The 17313-nt window shown below is 41.5% G+C and overlaps 1 protein-coding gene across 1 annotated transcript; it reads left to right on the top strand.

Moving 5' to 3' along the window:
* Nucleotides 1–1865: 1865 nt before the first annotated feature.
* On the top strand, nt 1866–16690 carry pklr (pyruvate kinase L/R). Its single transcript, XM_073484875.1, has 12 exons — nt 1866–2026; nt 4443–4607; nt 5874–5965; nt 6067–6198; nt 8318–8504; nt 9632–9905; nt 10610–10760; nt 11612–11764; nt 11873–12039; nt 14149–14215; nt 16132–16246; nt 16336–16690. The coding sequence occupies exons 1-12, from the start codon at nt 2005–2007 to the stop codon at nt 16440–16442; spliced, it is 1632 nt and encodes a 543-aa protein (XP_073340976.1). The 5' UTR covers nt 1866–2004; the 3' UTR covers nt 16443–16690.
* Nucleotides 16691–17313: the final 623 nt, after the last annotated feature.

Below are 17313 nucleotides of genomic sequence, written 5' to 3' on the forward strand. Positions count from 1 at the left end.
CTTGGCCTGCTTCATGACTTCAACAGGTTGGTCATCTCATTTTCTAACATCTAACCTTTACTACCTTTAATTCCTTTACAACCTTTACTGTGCAGACAGTGTGCGATGTAAGGAGTGTAAGCAAATGCCTCATTCTGCACCCTGTTGTTTATGTAACGCTGGTTTTGGTTTGATTGTTTGTTTTGCAGCTTGAAATCTTCCCTGCTGATTTCTCTCACTCTGTCAGATATTGATCACTCTACTTTGTCCTATTCATGCGATTGTTACCTGACGAGCTTCATAAAATACTTTTTTTCTCCAGAAACACGCAACTCAGTCTCAGGTTAAAATGAATTGTTCACTGTTAGAGACTAAAAGGTGAACGTTTTAATACTAATCCTGCTTCTTGGATCCTGTAGTTCACTAATTTCTTTATTAAGTGTTTGATTTAAGTTTCATATTAGTGCACTTTGGTCTTCATGCGTAAAACCGACCTGTATTCCAGTCTGGTAATTACTATTATATCATACTAGGTGTGGTACACAGGGTAGATTTTCTGTAGTCAACTCAGGAACAAAGGTCTGTTTGTCCTTTGGCTAACGATTGACGACCTCTGTCAGCCTGGGTTCATGTGTGACTGTGCACAGATACTACCCCACAGACTGCAGCTCCATGCACTCGTTCAAGAGGTCAATAAGAAACTTTGAGTCAACTGTTCCACTGAGTGGAAGACACATCATCTCCGTGTCATCTCTTTTGTCAAAGTCTCACACTCCTCTAACATCAGCCGTTATCAGCCCACATTTTTCTGACCTGATCATGTGTCTTCTCATAAAACAGGAACATGCTGCAGTGGGTGAAAGCAAAAATGTGGAGGACAGCAAATTAGTGACACATGTTTCCAAAGGTTCAGAATAGAGCTGTAATGATTAGTCAAACGAAAGAAAACTGTCAAACATTTGCTGGTTCCAGTCCCAGTAAAGATTTGCTGGTTTTCTTTGTCATTCATCACAGTAAATGAAGCATCTTTGGGTGTTTGACTGACTCGTGGTTGGATGAAAGAAGAATTTTTCATGTAAAATCCTCCAATGACCTGTTTGACCTCTGACCTTCTGGAAGTGCAACAGGCCGTCGAAACTAAAATTTGTAAATTATTAACATTTTTGACTACTGACTTATTAACATTTATGTTTACAGGTGATTTACTTACCAAAAGCCAAAATTCTTGAGCCAAGTTCAAGCATAAGGCCACTTTTTTATGTCCTTAATGCCAGTAGTACATCTCCCCATATGATTTTAAATGGAGTTAGCATGTTCTTTCCAATAGCTATGGTCTTTTCCATGTTCAAATTATATAAAATGTATTTTCTCCAGTGTATTAATGAAGGAGCGTGTGTGGATTTCCAGTATTTAAGGAATAAAATAAGAAAATAAACTTTTTTTAATGACTCGTTTCACAATTTGGCAACCCAAAAGTCTACTTCTTAAGGCCAGTAAGTGATAACCAGTGGATCGACGGTTATTTATAAGCAGTAGGGTTGAGAGTGACTTGTGAATAAAATGAGCAGGAGATACAGTCACGCTGAAAGTATTTCAAAGATTATCTGTGTCTGATTTGGGGTTAAAAGTGTGTCAAGGCCAGGGTCAGGATTACATAACTTGTAGTGATGCAGCAAGTCTCACTTTGCACCCTGATAGTTCAGTGTCATCACGGGGCTATTGACATAAAGTATTTCCATTTTTAGCAGTGCTTGGCCTAGTCACTGAGTCACCTCCACTAATTCATCCAAATGGACTCAATCCAAATGGTGCGAGTGGGAGGAGAGATGAGGGGGTAGCAGAGGGGTCAGAGGGTGAAAATGAAGGAAAGAGACTGAACTAGGCTTGTTCAGGTGACACTAGACTTAAGAGGATGACAGGTGCACGGCCTGAGCTCAGACGATAAAGGCACGAGGAGGAAATTAATACAAAATTACAGAATAAAGAAGAAAAGGAGGAACTGTGCCGTGGATTTTAATTTAAAAAATGGAGGGTTTTTCCAAATTGGGTAAGTGGACAAACAATTTTCTTTTGTATTTTGAGTTTTGTACATGATCATACAACTTAAGTATTATCAAAAATGACTCTATAGTGACTGATTTACATGGATTTATTGTGAAATTGAGCTGCAAGGACAAAAGAGCATTGTGTGCTTTGGTTGATCAGGTATTTCTCAGTAATAATTTGTCATTCACCAATATCTGTGATTACATTTAAATCACTCACTTGCCCATTTTGTACTTGTTGGTCAGATTATGCAGCACTGTGTCGATTTTAGATGCTTTTGAACTTTAGTGGCGAATCATAGCTGGGCAAACATCTGTTCACGGATCGATCACACACATGCACGCTGGCCTGCCTTCATGCTGGAATGTGACCTTCTGCAAACATGTAATTCCTGGTACAACCGGGCCTCACCCATCGACCCTGTCCACCTTTCTTATCAAGGTGCATTGACTGATATTTTGCAACCGCCTTTGACCCGACTTTATTTATAGTCATCCTTCCTGTAACAGGCACCTGTATCTATGTATGTGTGTGTGTTTCCATGTGTACACCCTGGGAAGTGTCAGAGGAGGCTCTCAGTGGGACACGTAATGATGTGTGCAGCAGTGCGGCAGAACTGGGTCACAGGGAGGTGTAGAGAGAGAGAGAGAGAAAAAGACACGAAGAGAAAGCGAGAGCAAAAACTGACAGCTACCGAATCCACAGGATAGAAGAGCTGTGTCTGTTTTGTTCACGTTATCCTGCAAAAACCTCCCAGTCACCGTTCCCATCAGGGAGTTTCCTCTGCAGACTTCAAGCTTTGTCCCTCTGTGTTTCTGCGTGTCGCTCCACCACAGAGGGCTTTAATTTAATTAAATGCAATTAAAACATAGCACTTTGCTTGACAAGGTCTTCACATTAGGGCATGCAGTGCAAAAATAACAAATTAACAAACCTAACAAATAATCCAGTTTTCAGTTTTTCCCTTCCTTGTCAGATGCCTCCTCTCGTCACCTCACACTCTCGTCCTCCTCCCCTCTCTGCCCTCTTCATCCTCACCTCTTCACTCCCGTTGTGCCGTGAGCAGCGACCTTGTCTGTCAGGCCCCTATCTCCTCGTCCTTCTCCTCCCTGGTCTTTGCCCTCTCCTCCCCTGTGGAGGCAGAAATTGCAGGCTTGACTGACTGTGACATCCTTTAAAATGGATGCCATTGTACCGACTCAAAGCCTTCAGTCAGGTAGACTATAAAGCTGTGCATGAAGACATGGGCTCCATTTACTGGCTTTTACACCCAGGCTTTGTGCAGTAGTAGTGACAGGTGGAGTCACTGGGAACTAGTAGTTTAAGTAGATTTTGCGATAGTTTGCAGGTAGTTTAACTACATTCATATTCACACAGTGATTTAAGTAGTTAAATTACTTTTTTTGTCTTTTTTGGCTGTAAAAGGAGAGCAAAACTTGCATGTCTTGCATTTGGGTCCTCGCCATTTTGCCACCCGTCACATTTATATTTCGAAGTGGTTTTGTCCTAGACTTGATGCTACATCAGTACGTTCAATAAAACCACTAAAATTTGCTTTATCTGACTTGATATCAGGGTCGGCAAGTGGTGCAGGTAAGGTTTGTTAGGGGTTGTTCACATAGATTTTCCCAGTCAGGAGCTCATTTTTCCGATTATTCTGATTGAGCCAAAAATCAGCGAATGAACCAGCATTACTCTAAAATGATCAAAGTAGAACTGCTCTGGTTTATCACACTCTGATCTATGGATTTGTTCTTTGTTGGCCCTTTGTTGTTTTTCAGTCAGAGACGAACATGTAGCTCGAACACCGACAGAAAACAAAAAATGCAAGCAAATCACGTCTCCTTTGAGTTTGAGTGTCTCCTCTGAGAATACAAGACATCTCAGTTTACCTTAATTCCTTCTTCAGCAGAGCGGGAGATAGTATTTTAGTGGACTGCATGTGAAACAAGATCCTCCTCTCTGCTGTCTGAGAAACAGACTTTTCATATCAAAGAACTGCTGGTGTGGAGACCTCTGTGTTTCAAATGTCACCGTGTAACCCTGTGTGTTTCCTCTACATGGCATTAATCTCAACCTTCCTGTCACCTATGAAATGCCATTTTGTTGCTGAACTGCAGTGTTTTGTTTTCATACAGCTGACTGGTGTGGCAGCTGAATGTCAGCATGTAAATCCACATGACCCCTCCACGCTGTAGTTAATGTCAGGTCAGCTGTACATTCAGAGTCTGTGGTGGAAAGCTGTAGAGTCTCTAATCTCTTCCCTTCACTCTAAACACAACTATAAGTGTTTTTAAACACAGAAATCACACACACGTTTTCGATGAGATGTTTAATTTGTATTCTCAGGTGGAGTTGGCAGTCGAGTTTTCATGACTGACTTCATCCCGCTGACAACATTTTCTCTGTCGCTACAGCTCGCATCAGGCGCTACTCAGAGGCGATGACACTGCCGGACTCTTTCATCCAACGCCAGCAGCTGGATGCCAGCATGGCTGACACCTTCCTGGAACATCTCTGTCTGCTGGACATCGACCAGGAGCCAATCACAGCGCGCAACACCAGCATAATCTGCACCATCGGTGAGTGCAGCAAATGGCTGCAGACAGTGAGTCTCAGTTTCAAGTTTGATTTCTGGCAACTGTTTGTCATCGCTGGCACTCAGCTCCTGGGTGCTGCCGGGTGGCCCTAAGTGTGTTGGCAGGATTTAAGTCTTGGCTGTGTCACCCTGGAGCTCTGTTTGCCCAGAAAAAGAGAAATATAATTAGAAGGAAACACAAAACAGAAATTGCTTCTTAGTCCCTCCAGAGCTCTGAATCTCCAGATATCACCTTTCATTTCTCACAAAGGCAAATATCGTTTCACTGCTCATTGAAGGGGCTTGTTTCGAAAGTGTTAAAGTAGCAGGTAACGCTGATAATCATTTTTATTATTAATTAATCTGCCAATTATTGTCTTTGCCAATAAAAATCAGGAAAATATCAGAAAAATGTGAAATTTGACACATTCAAATTCCCTGTTTTGTCTTTGAGTCCAAAACCCAAAAGTATTCAGTTTATCATCACAGAAAACACAGAAAAGCAGCAGATGGTCACATTTGAGAAGCTTGAATCAGTGATAGCTTATCAAAGATGTCAATTTTATGCCAATCGACTTATTGTTTATGCTCAGATTTAATGTTAAATAGCTAGACCTAAACCTGAAATTTGTGTATCGGGCAATACTGAGCACCGGTCCAATACCAGTGCCTTAAAATATATGTACAGTATAATAATAATAACCCTATATTGTTATTATGTTTTTGTTTGTTTTGTTTTTATTATTATATTTCATCATACATCATACAGACAGAAAAAACAGATTCATGCATTGTAGGCAGTATCGAAGAGGGTTGGGTATGTTGGCCTTTAAATAGTATTGTGATATTTTTAGGCTATATCATGATACACATTATTTATATCAATATTTTGAAATCTTTTGAAATTGAAATTTTGAAGCACTTGTTAATGTTAGGGCATGGTGCAAAAATCGAATATACCAGGATATTATCATAATTTCTGACACTGGTATCGGTTTCTTAGCAACCCTGAAAACATCTTTACTCGTTTAAAAATCACAACAAAACCCGCAGACGCTCTTCTAAACGATGACAGTGCCTTTATTGTCAAACATGTTACGTTGGAGTTTGTTTTAAGGTCAAACAAAACAATGCTGTGACAATAAAGGCATTTAAATGATCTAAAAGAGAGTGTCCTGGAGTTTTCTTGTGACTTCTAACAAACTCACTTTGAATCCAAGAAGCTCTCGTTCCCTCACATTTTGTAAAACTCTCTTTCTTCTCCATTCAGGTCCTGCATCCCGATCGGTCCCCAAACTCCAAGAGATGGTGAAAGCAGGAATGAATATTGCTCGCCTAAATTTCTCTCATGGCTCACATGAAGTATGTCCTGTGCCTGTGTTTTCAGTACTTAAACACACGTTTCGGTCTTTCCTTCAGTCATGTATTGATTCTCTGTCTGTCTCCCTCCCTGTGTCTGTCAGTACCACGGCCAAACCATCAAAAACATCCGAGAGGCGGTGGAGACGATAACCTCCGACCCCTTGTATTATCGGCCGGTTGCCATCGCCTTGGATACAAAGGGTCCAGAGATCCGCACTGGATTAGTGAAAGGGGTAAACATGTTCTGCCTCATCTATCAACCAGTCTGAATCAACCCGTCACATGCAGTCAGGTGTAAGAGGTGCTGAAAAATATGTTGACTGCTTCGTATCATCATCGTTTTCTACAGGTTGTCACAACTGTTGTTGTGTCCTCTTTTGCTTTCTCATCATCAGATTATTGTGTTGCTGTTGCACGCCGTCTGCTTTGCTGAACAAATAACTCCAAGCTGTTGGAAACCTCTTCATGCTTTGATTAGCTTACAAAACGCTCTGCACGGTGCGAGCTGCACACTGATTCTGGCTCATTGTGACTCCCCCAAAGTCTGTTTAGTAGACTAATTGAGGGATACAATTAAGTTACTAACACATGAGCTATACATAACTGTGTGTTGTTCATATTTTATATTATATATTATATTTATATCATATTCTTACCAACCTATTCTACTTGGTCTTGGTCTCGCATATCATGAACAGAGTTAGGAGCGACTAAAGTGACGCAGGACTAAAGTAATGCACTACAGTGATATATTAATTTATGCTGTAACGGAGCAATATAATGCATTATAATGCATGCAATAGGATTTATGGTAATATTATCACAGTTACTATGTTCAATAATGCTTCACCACCTGAAGTTAAGGGTTTAGAGATGTTTTTCAACCTGGTCAGACCCACCATGTCGCCGATGACCCGTTTAACCTTGTTCAAAGCAGCTCATAATGATATAAATGTTTTAACTTTTATGGTTAGATAGATTCTCCACATTTCAAACGTTCAGTTCATTTAGCAGAAACCACAAGAACTGATCTGAAGAATAAGTCATAGTTCATAGTTAAAAAGAAAGTGGTCAGGATGTCAATTGACATGTATTTATGTCCTGATCATTACCTAATGATTCATTAATGTATTATCCCCCAGTCTGTTCTCCAGTAACTCATCACTATCTACTATAAAGTCCTCAGATCACAGGAATTACTTGTTGTATATGTGTTGCCCACATATTTTCTGTTTCCTCCCCGGGGTTGTTGGGTATTGTTGATGCCTAAAACACGAAAGTGTATTGAAGTTTGATACTCAGCTCAGTAATGCAATACTCTACACGGACAGTAATATTTCAAAGTGACTTATTACATTCAAATGATGGTAATATGTAATACATTACATTTTGGAAGTAACTTGCCCAACACTGATCATGAATACAGTTACGACGCCAAGAAAGTCCAGAGGATGCAAGGAGTAACGGTAAAAATTGAACCCAGGGAAACAGGATCATGGAAACCAGAAGTATAAACACAAAAGGAATGTGTAAACAAATTTAGTAAGAAGAAACATATTTACAATAAAACCACCATCATTTCTTGCATGTTTTAGCAGAGGACATTTTACACTAACAGCAAGAATGTCGATAACATGAGAAAACAGCAGACACACAAAAAAGAGTGATGGTAGAAAGCAGTTGACATATTTGTGGGACAGTTATAACCGAGTACAGTTGAAGTCTGTCACGTTATCACATCGTCACTGGCACGTGAAACCTCTGAATTAACAGAACGGTTCAGCCACAAGCAACATAACACACAGACCAGCCTGTTGAAGCTCAGCATGGATTCAGACAGCGTGTGGAGTTCAGTCAAACAGGTTTTCAGCTCGGCTCAGACGCAGGTTGTGGTTTTGCAACAGTAAACAGAGATATGATCCACACTCAGGACGAGAAAACCAAATATTTGATTCAAACAGATTGAGGTACATCAACATACTATAGATGACAACAACAGGACTTGGAGGGTTGCCATATATTCTTACGTGCCATTTACTTTTTTATTTATTGAACAGTTTTCTTGCCAAATTTGTGAGTTACACACTGAGTTTGTAGGTTCTTCTGCTCTTGGTAAACAAGAAGGACAGATTGTATGTCACGTTCCTGCCCACACATTCCTACAAACAATACCGTGATGAAACTCTGTAGTTGCACCACAGGTTTCCCCCATAGAGATCATGTCCTGAACAACTAGTGATGACACATGTTTGATAACGTCTTCCATGCGTTCGAGGAGATTATAGAGGTGATAGTGGTGTTTGCTGAACAGAAGTCATTTCATTTTGTGTGTGTGTGTGTGTGTTTGTATAGACGGTGGAGGAGGAGGTGGAGCTGGAGAAGGGCAGCCATGTCCGTGTGGTGACAGCAGAGAGTGACAAAGACAAGACAGATGGGAAGGTAATATGGGTGGACTACCCCAGTCTGCCCAAAGTCCTGAAGAAAGGAAGCACAATCTACATCGATGATGGCCTCATTGGACTCAAAGTACAAGAAACAGGTAACGCACATTAAGTTGTCTTTAACAAAGCAGTAATATGACAAGATCTTACCTCTTATTTTCTTGTGTTATGATATATATTTGATGAATTATGCAATATAAATACATACATAAAAAAAGACACACCAACACAAGCATATATATGCATACACACTTGAAATCAAACATACAACTGCATACATAAACATATATATTCCTGTCTGCCATTATCATATAACACTTCTCATTTAGTTTACCCTCATTATCGTCCATACAAAGTCCTACTTGCTTTATGTTTATCAGTTCACAGCACTGATGTACAAAAGATCACAGACTATGATCGGCCCTGTCTCTCAGTCTGAATGAGATGTTTTTCTAACCTTGCTTAGCTGAATAAGCTATTCATGAAAAGACGGTTCCCCTGGAGTCTTTCAGCCCCTTAACAAAATCTGCCTCCCCGCCATTATAGTACTAATGTAGTCTGGATCATATCTGAGTCTGCTATAATTAGTGGGTCATCTTGTATATATGGCCTTGAAATTAAATCAGATTTATAACTTGAGAAATCCCAGATACATTTATGGATCTTGCTCCAGTAAGCCGACAAAACATTTCTGGAGCTTCACAGCAAAACAGAGATGCAGCATTCTCCACCTAAAGTAGATGGGGACTTGTTTAAAAACAACAACTGCAAATATATATAAAATGGCTCCATACAGCTTATCTTTAGCAATCCAAGTCTCTGACACCCTGAGATCTAAAATTGATTTGAAAAGATGTTATTCATACCATTTCTAAAGCCAGAATTTTCACTGTGGCTGCTAAGCTAAAAGCGTTAGCGCTCCACCCGTCTGAAGTGGATGCAAGAGCTTGACCGTGTGTCAAGGGTGCAAATCAATTTGGGATCTCAGGGCATCCGGAGACTTGGACTATGCCTGAGGAGCTGTATGGAGCCATTTTATATTTTTTTATAGTTATTTTTTACATACTTCAGTTGTTTAGGAGAATGCTGGAACACTGTTTTGCTGTGAAGCTCCAGAAATATTGAAAAAACTTCACCCGACTTTGTATCAGCATGGGGATGAACAGATAATGACTGAATTTACACTTTTGGGTGGACTTATCCTTCAACTCCTTGTCCTCTGCAGGTCCTGACTGGGTGGACACAGTGGTGGAGGCCGGCGGGCTGCTGTGCAGCCGTAAAGGCGTCAACCTCCCCGGCTCCGACCTGATCGGCCTGCAGGCAGTCAGCGAGCGAGACGAGGCCGACCTGAGGTTCGGGGTGGCCCAGGGTGTCGACATCGTGTTCGCCAGCTTCATCCGCTCGGCCCAGGATGTCAAAGATGTGCGGCGAGTTCTGGGGCCCCACGGACGAGACATCAAAGTGATCAGCAAGGTGGAAAGCCGGCAAGGGGTTCAGAAGTGAGTGGAGGAAAACACCATAAATAAAACCATTAAAGCATGGTTATTTTGAGCTGGAGGCAGTGAGAGTGTCATAATGAGGCTGTGACAGGACGTATAAATCCACCGCTCCTGTGGACGGCCAGCTGTCAGTGATGGATGGACATATGTCAACTCTGGATTTAATGCATCCATGATAAGCGATGTGTGTTGGTGTGAGTTATAGCTGCCAATTAAAATATCTGACACAATTCATGTCACAGCTCCCTCATCTCCATCACTTTTCTCACGCTCTCTCCTACTGCTGACTGTTTAACTATGGCTCTAATTTAAATGTTGGCTCATAAAGATTACATTTTGCTTGATTATGATGCTGTGTGTCAATATTTGGAGTGAAGAGTCCTGTTTAACATCTCCTGCAGCTGTTTTACTTAAATCATGCTCATCACATGTTCCTGCTCTTCCCTGTTTACACTGCTCACATATTCATAATGTAGGATTTAGATCTCAAAGCAGCACAATCCTCAATATGTTCTCAAGATCCAGAAGCAGTCGGCAAAATCCTGTTTTTGCAGCTCAAAACACATCCTGGATGAACACAAACAGTATAATTTTGCTCCTCTCTGCTTCCTCGTCCCTTTTGTGCTCTTTTTCCAACTCCCTCTTTTCATCCCAAACCCTGAATCCTTCGCCTTCCTCATCCCCGCCCCTAATCTCTCTGTCAGTTTTGAGGAGATCCTGGCTGAGAGCGATGGCGTTATGGTTGCCAGGGGCGACCTGGGGATCGAGATCCCGGCGGAGAAAGTCTTCATTGCCCAGAAGATGATGATTGGACGCTGCAACTCTGCCGGCAAGCCTGTCATCTGTGCCACACAGGTCAGGGACTAGCACACACACAAACACACGCATGCAGATATGATAAAACATGCAGATTTAGACTCTTAACTACGGTGTTAACCAATCAGGTGTCAAATGGTCCGAGCAGACTAACATTAAAACCTAACAGGCACACATTAACCTTGCACTCCTACATAATGCACTCACACGAAAACACACTCACTTGTCTGATGAATTCATCCTCAAAGACACACACATTTCCTCTCTTTCACACCCCTCTCTGCTTACACACACACACACACATGCATGCACACTCCTGCAGCCATGTTGAGTCACAGTGCTGTATCTTGTTTATGCTACAGCTCCTGACTCAGAATGACAGCGTTATAGCAGGTTTGCTACTCCAGACCCGAGCCCACAAACAACACCCACACACACATACACACATTTGTACACACATGTGCACACATGCACTGATCAGCATTAGCAGCAGCTTCTTAGCTACTACAAAAATGCAGTCTCTCAGGCAACGCTGCGAGCTATCTCATCCTCCAACTGTCTGCCCAGCCTATTGACTCATAATACTGAGTCTCTGGCTCGCCAATAATGATCTCGCAGAGTCATCCTCGCCTGCCTCAGTCTAAATGATTGCTCATTTCTCCTCCGCCACTGTCCAGCCATCCACAAAGCCATTAGCTCCTCTCCTCATTGTCTCGCGCCTGTGTGCCTTACATTTCTTTCTCATCTAGGACAAAATTTGACACATAAAGTGGCTTATATTCGATGGATTAATCCCTCTACAGTGTCTTATTCACTTGAGACATTTCAGCTGTGGTTAAAGTACTAACGTTAAGCTGATGTGATGTGTGTGTGTGTGTGTGTGTATTTAGATGCTGGAGAGCATGGTGGCCCACCCACGGCCAACAAGAGCGGAGGGTAGTGACGTGGCCAACGCTGTGCTGGATGGAGCCGACTGTGTAATGTTATCTGGGGAGACCGCCAAGGGACTGTTTCCTGTGGAGGCAGTCGCAATGATGCACTCGGTGTGTGTTTCTGTGTGTGCATGATGTCCACTCTGTTACATCTGACTTAGGGCCCTCTGATAACCCTCTCCCCCTCCTCACCCTCGCTCCTCTGTCGCTGTCTCTCAGATCTGCAGGGAGGCAGAGGCGGCCATTTTCCACCAGCAGCTGTTTGAGGAGCTGCGTCGCCTCACTCCCCTCTCCTCCGATCCCACAGAGGTCACAGCCATCGGAGCTGTGGAGTCATCCTTTAAATGTTGCGCTGGAGCTATCATAGTCCTCACCACTAGCGGCAGGTGTGTAAACCAAACCTATCACCAACAATGTATGGTTACAATATGGTTAGAAACTAGTTTCAAGCAAACTCCTGCAACTTGCAAAATGACATTTATATGTAATATTTCAGTTCTTGACCTTTATCAGGCAAATAGTGTCACAGTTCATCAAAAAAGGACCCAAACGCAGACACAGAAGGAGGCAGGCTGAAGCTTTAATAATGATAGCTAAAATCCAAAATCCAAAAAAAGTCCAGTCTCCCACATTAAAGTCACGGACATACCACTTCCTGCGTCAGTGGTCGGTGGTATTGGACATGAATCCTGAAGTGCTGAGTCATCCCAAGAGCATGCTGTTAGGTTGAACACTTTGTTCAGTCCCTAACTGTGAACATACTGTAGACCCGTGCAAACACATCAGCAATGTTTTTTTGAGTTTCCATTCTTCCCTCTGGACAGACAAGACAAGCTGCTGGAGCAGCAGATGTTGTGTTTTTATCCCAGAGCAAAGATTTAATATTGCACTTCTGTTTCCTGCTTCCACATCCTTAAGGCAGAGTTTTATGTTGACTATAACCTTTATTGTGTTCCCCTTATGTTTTTGTGTGTTCTGCCAAAATACATATTACTGTTCTCTGAAGACATGCACTCACATATAGATATTTATATATAGTTTTGCATCACCACATACATAGACCTGTCTCCACATACACACAGGCACCACATACAGAGGGTATCAAATTGGAGGATGGAGCTCGATATCTGAGAGGAGAAACATGACAAATGCAAAATCTTCAGTCTTATCACACTTTATTACTCATACAGAGGCTGAGAAGATCCAGTTGACCTTGACTGTAGATCAAGATTGTAAGGAAACAAGACAAAGAGTCTACAGCGATGCTATCAGCTCTGAGAGGCTGTGCTGGGGCACAACAGTGCTGTGAGCTAAATGCTAATGTGGGAATGTTTAGAGGCTCACAAATGACAAAGACATACAGGCTGTGTTTAACACATACAGTGTTTGCCATTTTGAACAACTTAGTTTAGCATGTTAACATGCTTATATTTGCCTATTTTATACAGTATATGTAGGAGCACAAAAAATACAAAAAAATGATGTCAAAGATGTCTATGTAATGTGTTGCACAGATATCTGTCAAACTTAAAATGCTAACCAGCTGGCCCCCATCCATTTTGTACCTCAAGAGGTGATGGTCCGATAATCAAAAACAACTCTTATACAGTGCTCCGAGCTTCAGCTCCTGGCAGAGTTAGCTAACATGACCGCTAGCTGCGAGGATAACTGAACCTATTAGATAACATCAGCTACAGTTAGCAATTGCTCTGGTGATATGCTGCCCCCTGTTGGTTTGGAGTATGAATTCAACAGGTGGCCAATTCTTACAAAATTGCACCTATAAAAATTAAATATTTATATTATGTTAATAATATACATATGATAATATAATGTAAATTGTACATTGCCTCTTAAATCATTTGTTTCTTAACTTTATCACTTTGTTATAGTTGCTGGTGGTTATGCGCTTTAATGCCGGTTGCCCCGGGTGTGATTGTTCTTTTTGTACGTAACAGTTATGGTTACAGACTATCTCTCGCTACTTCCCTACAGTTGTATTTGAGTGTAATTCCTTTGCCAAAAAAGGGAAAAAACACACAATAAGCAAAGTTAAAGATGAATTAATATTGCTGCTAGAGGAAAAGTCAGAGGATCAAAGTCTTTAGGATTCATCCTATGGACACAAAATCAGATGGATCGTTGTTGAAATGTTGTGACCAACAGAGCAGTCCCTTGAGCCATGCCGCCTGCATGGCCAAACAGTGACTTTGAAAGAGTGTTCATTATTTCATTTTAAAGACTTCACTCAGTGACCTCTGCATTTAGATCAATTGTGCATTCAATCAATGTGTTAAACTCCACCACCACCATCCTTCAGTAAATCTTTGACGATAAAGGTGTTCATAGAGTTCTACGCTAAGGAGCCTTGAAGCTGTTCTGGTGATGGAACGATACTTTTAAGACACTTTATGTTGGTTTTTCCTTGAATTTGTCACCTATCTGTACACACTTCCCTCCTGCTCATCATGTATCCTTCCTCCTCTTCTCTCCAGGGCGGCACATCTCCTGTCCCGGTACCGGCCTCGCTGTCCGATTATTTCCATCACCAGAAGTCCTCAGGTACCATCTGCCTATATGAACCAGCATTGCACTTGTCTTTCCTGAACCACCACGACTTAATTGTTGATGACTCATACTTTTAAAAACTGAACAGCGTGTGATACAGTCAGTATTTACTATCACAGTCTGTTGTTGTTAAAAGTCACGGTGCTAAAGATGTCAGATTGGTCTCTCTGACTGTGTTTATGTGTGATATTTTACTGGGGTGTATTTCTGTTTTATGGAGCGTTCTACAGAGCTCTTTGCTCAAAGATAGTTATTTTAAAACATGTGGTCAGAGCACAAAATGTGTCACAAACGGTCTCAAAGTAGCTCAAGATTACCTTTAATTTTACAGCCCTGTGGAGTTAATCCACATAAGAACCTCCTCCTCGTGCTATATGCTCCACATGGAGGTTGGAGAGTCAGGGTCAGGTTCAGAGCGGCACATCTGGACCTGGTGTGGACTCATGGGGGCTTGACCCTGTGACCCTACTTATGGCAACCTCTGAGATTACAGGGTGGTAATTTTGAATGTTGAAAACTTTATTTCTTCAGGAGAAACTCACTAAGAGCAAGCTCAGTTTTTAGGAGTGCCCTCTTTACAGTGATATACAAATAATAAGAGTGATAAGAATTAGTCAACATTGCTAGCAAGAGTTAAAAAGATAAAACAATAATGGCCACAACAGACAAATAAATGATGAGATGTAAGATGTAGAAGATACGTCTACTTATAAAACTGACACAAGAACAGCCTCTCAGCTTCTGTCTGACTTAAGTGCCATAGATGCACAGTAACATAATGTTATGCAGTCATATTGTCTCTGGAATTATAAATCAATACACAATAATAAGAAAGTCAGTACAAAACAAGGACTGAATTAGAATGGCTGGCAGAAACATTAATATTGAAGACAATAGCATTTATGCACAAGCATATATGACGTTAGCGGAAAGATATCAGCATAGACATGCTAGCATTAGCAAATTAGCAATTTTTAAATTTCTGTCGCAGAATAAAAATGACGCTCACCTGAGGGTAAAACTACAAGGAAAGGCCAGGAGGTCATTAAGATTTAAAGTAAAAGTGTGTCTCCTTTTTCAACGTTCATACTGCCCATTACACTGTGAGCAAATGTGACATTTTGGCCTGATAGTGTTGCTGGAGAAAGGCTTATAAAGTGTCCGGAATGGAAAGGGTTAGTCCTGTGGGGAGTGTGAATGTGCATTTTAAATCACATGAGATGTATTTATTTATTTAGTGTTTACAGGTGAAAAGTTTGGCTTGCTGGTGGTGCTGGAGGAAAGGTCGGGGATTCACCAAAAATATCGATAGACTCAACATGTGTGGTGAATTTAAAGGAAGTCTGGGCTTTCATTTTTGAGAAAATGTTCTCATGGATGAAAATGCCAGTGAAATGGCCCTCACATCAGTATTGGATCAGTGGGTCCCAACCCGGGAGGCATGACTCCTTATTTATACTTCTGATTTTTGACCTTTACAAAGGCCCTCACATATGGCCCACTCTCATGAGAGCGATTTATCAAGAACTTTATTACATCTGGCACAAACGTCCACTTGGTCTCAAGGATGAACTGATTAGAATCAGCTTTATTGGCCAAGCATGTGAAGTAAATCACTCCTTGGCTGATCTGATCATAACTGATGTCCAGACAAAGCCATAACCATATCAACAAGTAGACTTCGCTATATTTACTTTATAGGGTCACAAACAAAGACTTGGAAAACACTGCATTAGATCAGTCATGGGCTCATTGTGGACGTCAAAATCTTGAATATGCAGAGGAACGGGCAGTAATGTATCACCTTATCGGACACCACAAACAAAGTAGTAGTAGTTATATCTAACACAAATCACTGTTATGTAACAAATACCTGAGCCTTCCCTTCACGTCTCTGTCGTCTCCCTCAGGTGGCCCGTCAGTCTCAGCTGTTAAGAGGAGTGTTTCCTGTCCTCTTCCACCCTCTGCCTGCTCCCGTCTGGGCCGATGATGTAGACAACAGGGTCAACTTCGGCATGGATATAGGTCAGCGGGTGTCTCTTTGTGTGCCTCCTGCTTATGTGTATGCTATGATGCCATCTCACTCACACACTCTCCTGTGTTTCCCTCCTCAGGGAAAGCAAGAGGATTCTTCAAGTCGGGCGACATGGTGATTGTGGTGACAGGCTGGATCCCAGGGTCCGGTCACACTAACATTATGAGGGCGGTCAATGTCCCGTAACAACTTGGACCTGAGTCGACTTTAGTGTTGAAGCCCCAAACATATAAATGTGATGAACACCACGCCTTTAAATAAAATAAAAACCACTGTCATTAATAGATTCAGGTATTAAATTCACAAGTATTTCGGCAGTATCGTCCTTATTACTGAAACTAAAGTTGTGGTAAGGAATTGTTGAATGTGTGTGTCTTGAAAGCGATGACTCCCTCCAAAATTAAACTTGAAACATTAACTTTAAGCTTCACTAACTGAGCCGTCCAGCCTCTTCTTTTCATCTCTAATATTTATGGGAGTAATATTGAATTGAAAATGAATATTATTTCTTTATCTGCCATCATGGAAGCATATTATCATTGGTAGCCGATAAAGAATTGGGAGATAAGGCTTTTATTCCTGGCCATAGTCCTGAGCTTATCTCTGTGACAGCGCAGCTCTTTTGGCTGTTATGAGCGGTGACTGGCGATGCCGAGATGACGGGTATTGAACCGCGCTCCTTTGTCCACACTGAGATGACCCAGATGCTGACATCTGTCTGCCGTTCTACCATAAACTAATTATATCTGTGACTGCGTGGCGCTTCCTAGTGTGTCATGATCCTCCATGTGACGTCCTCGCTTTTCGTCTGTGTGCTTCCTCCTTGAGTTGTGTTTTCTTTCTGGCACTAATATGTCCTGAATCCTCCTGTATTAGATTACCTATTCTATTCCTGTCCATGTTTACATTCACATACATAGTGAGCTTACTGAGCACATTGTTCATGGGTTTTTATCACAATTTGTCATTCATAACGCATGGAGAAAATGCATTTAAAGACTTAGAGAATATACTTTTATACTGTTTTTAGTGGTGGAAGAAATTTTCAGACCGTTTA

Source organism: Pagrus major, chromosome 17 (genome assembly GCF_040436345.1).
Source record: "Pagrus major chromosome 17, Pma_NU_1.0".
Lineage (NCBI taxonomy): Eukaryota > Metazoa > Chordata > Actinopteri > Spariformes > Sparidae > Pagrus > Pagrus major.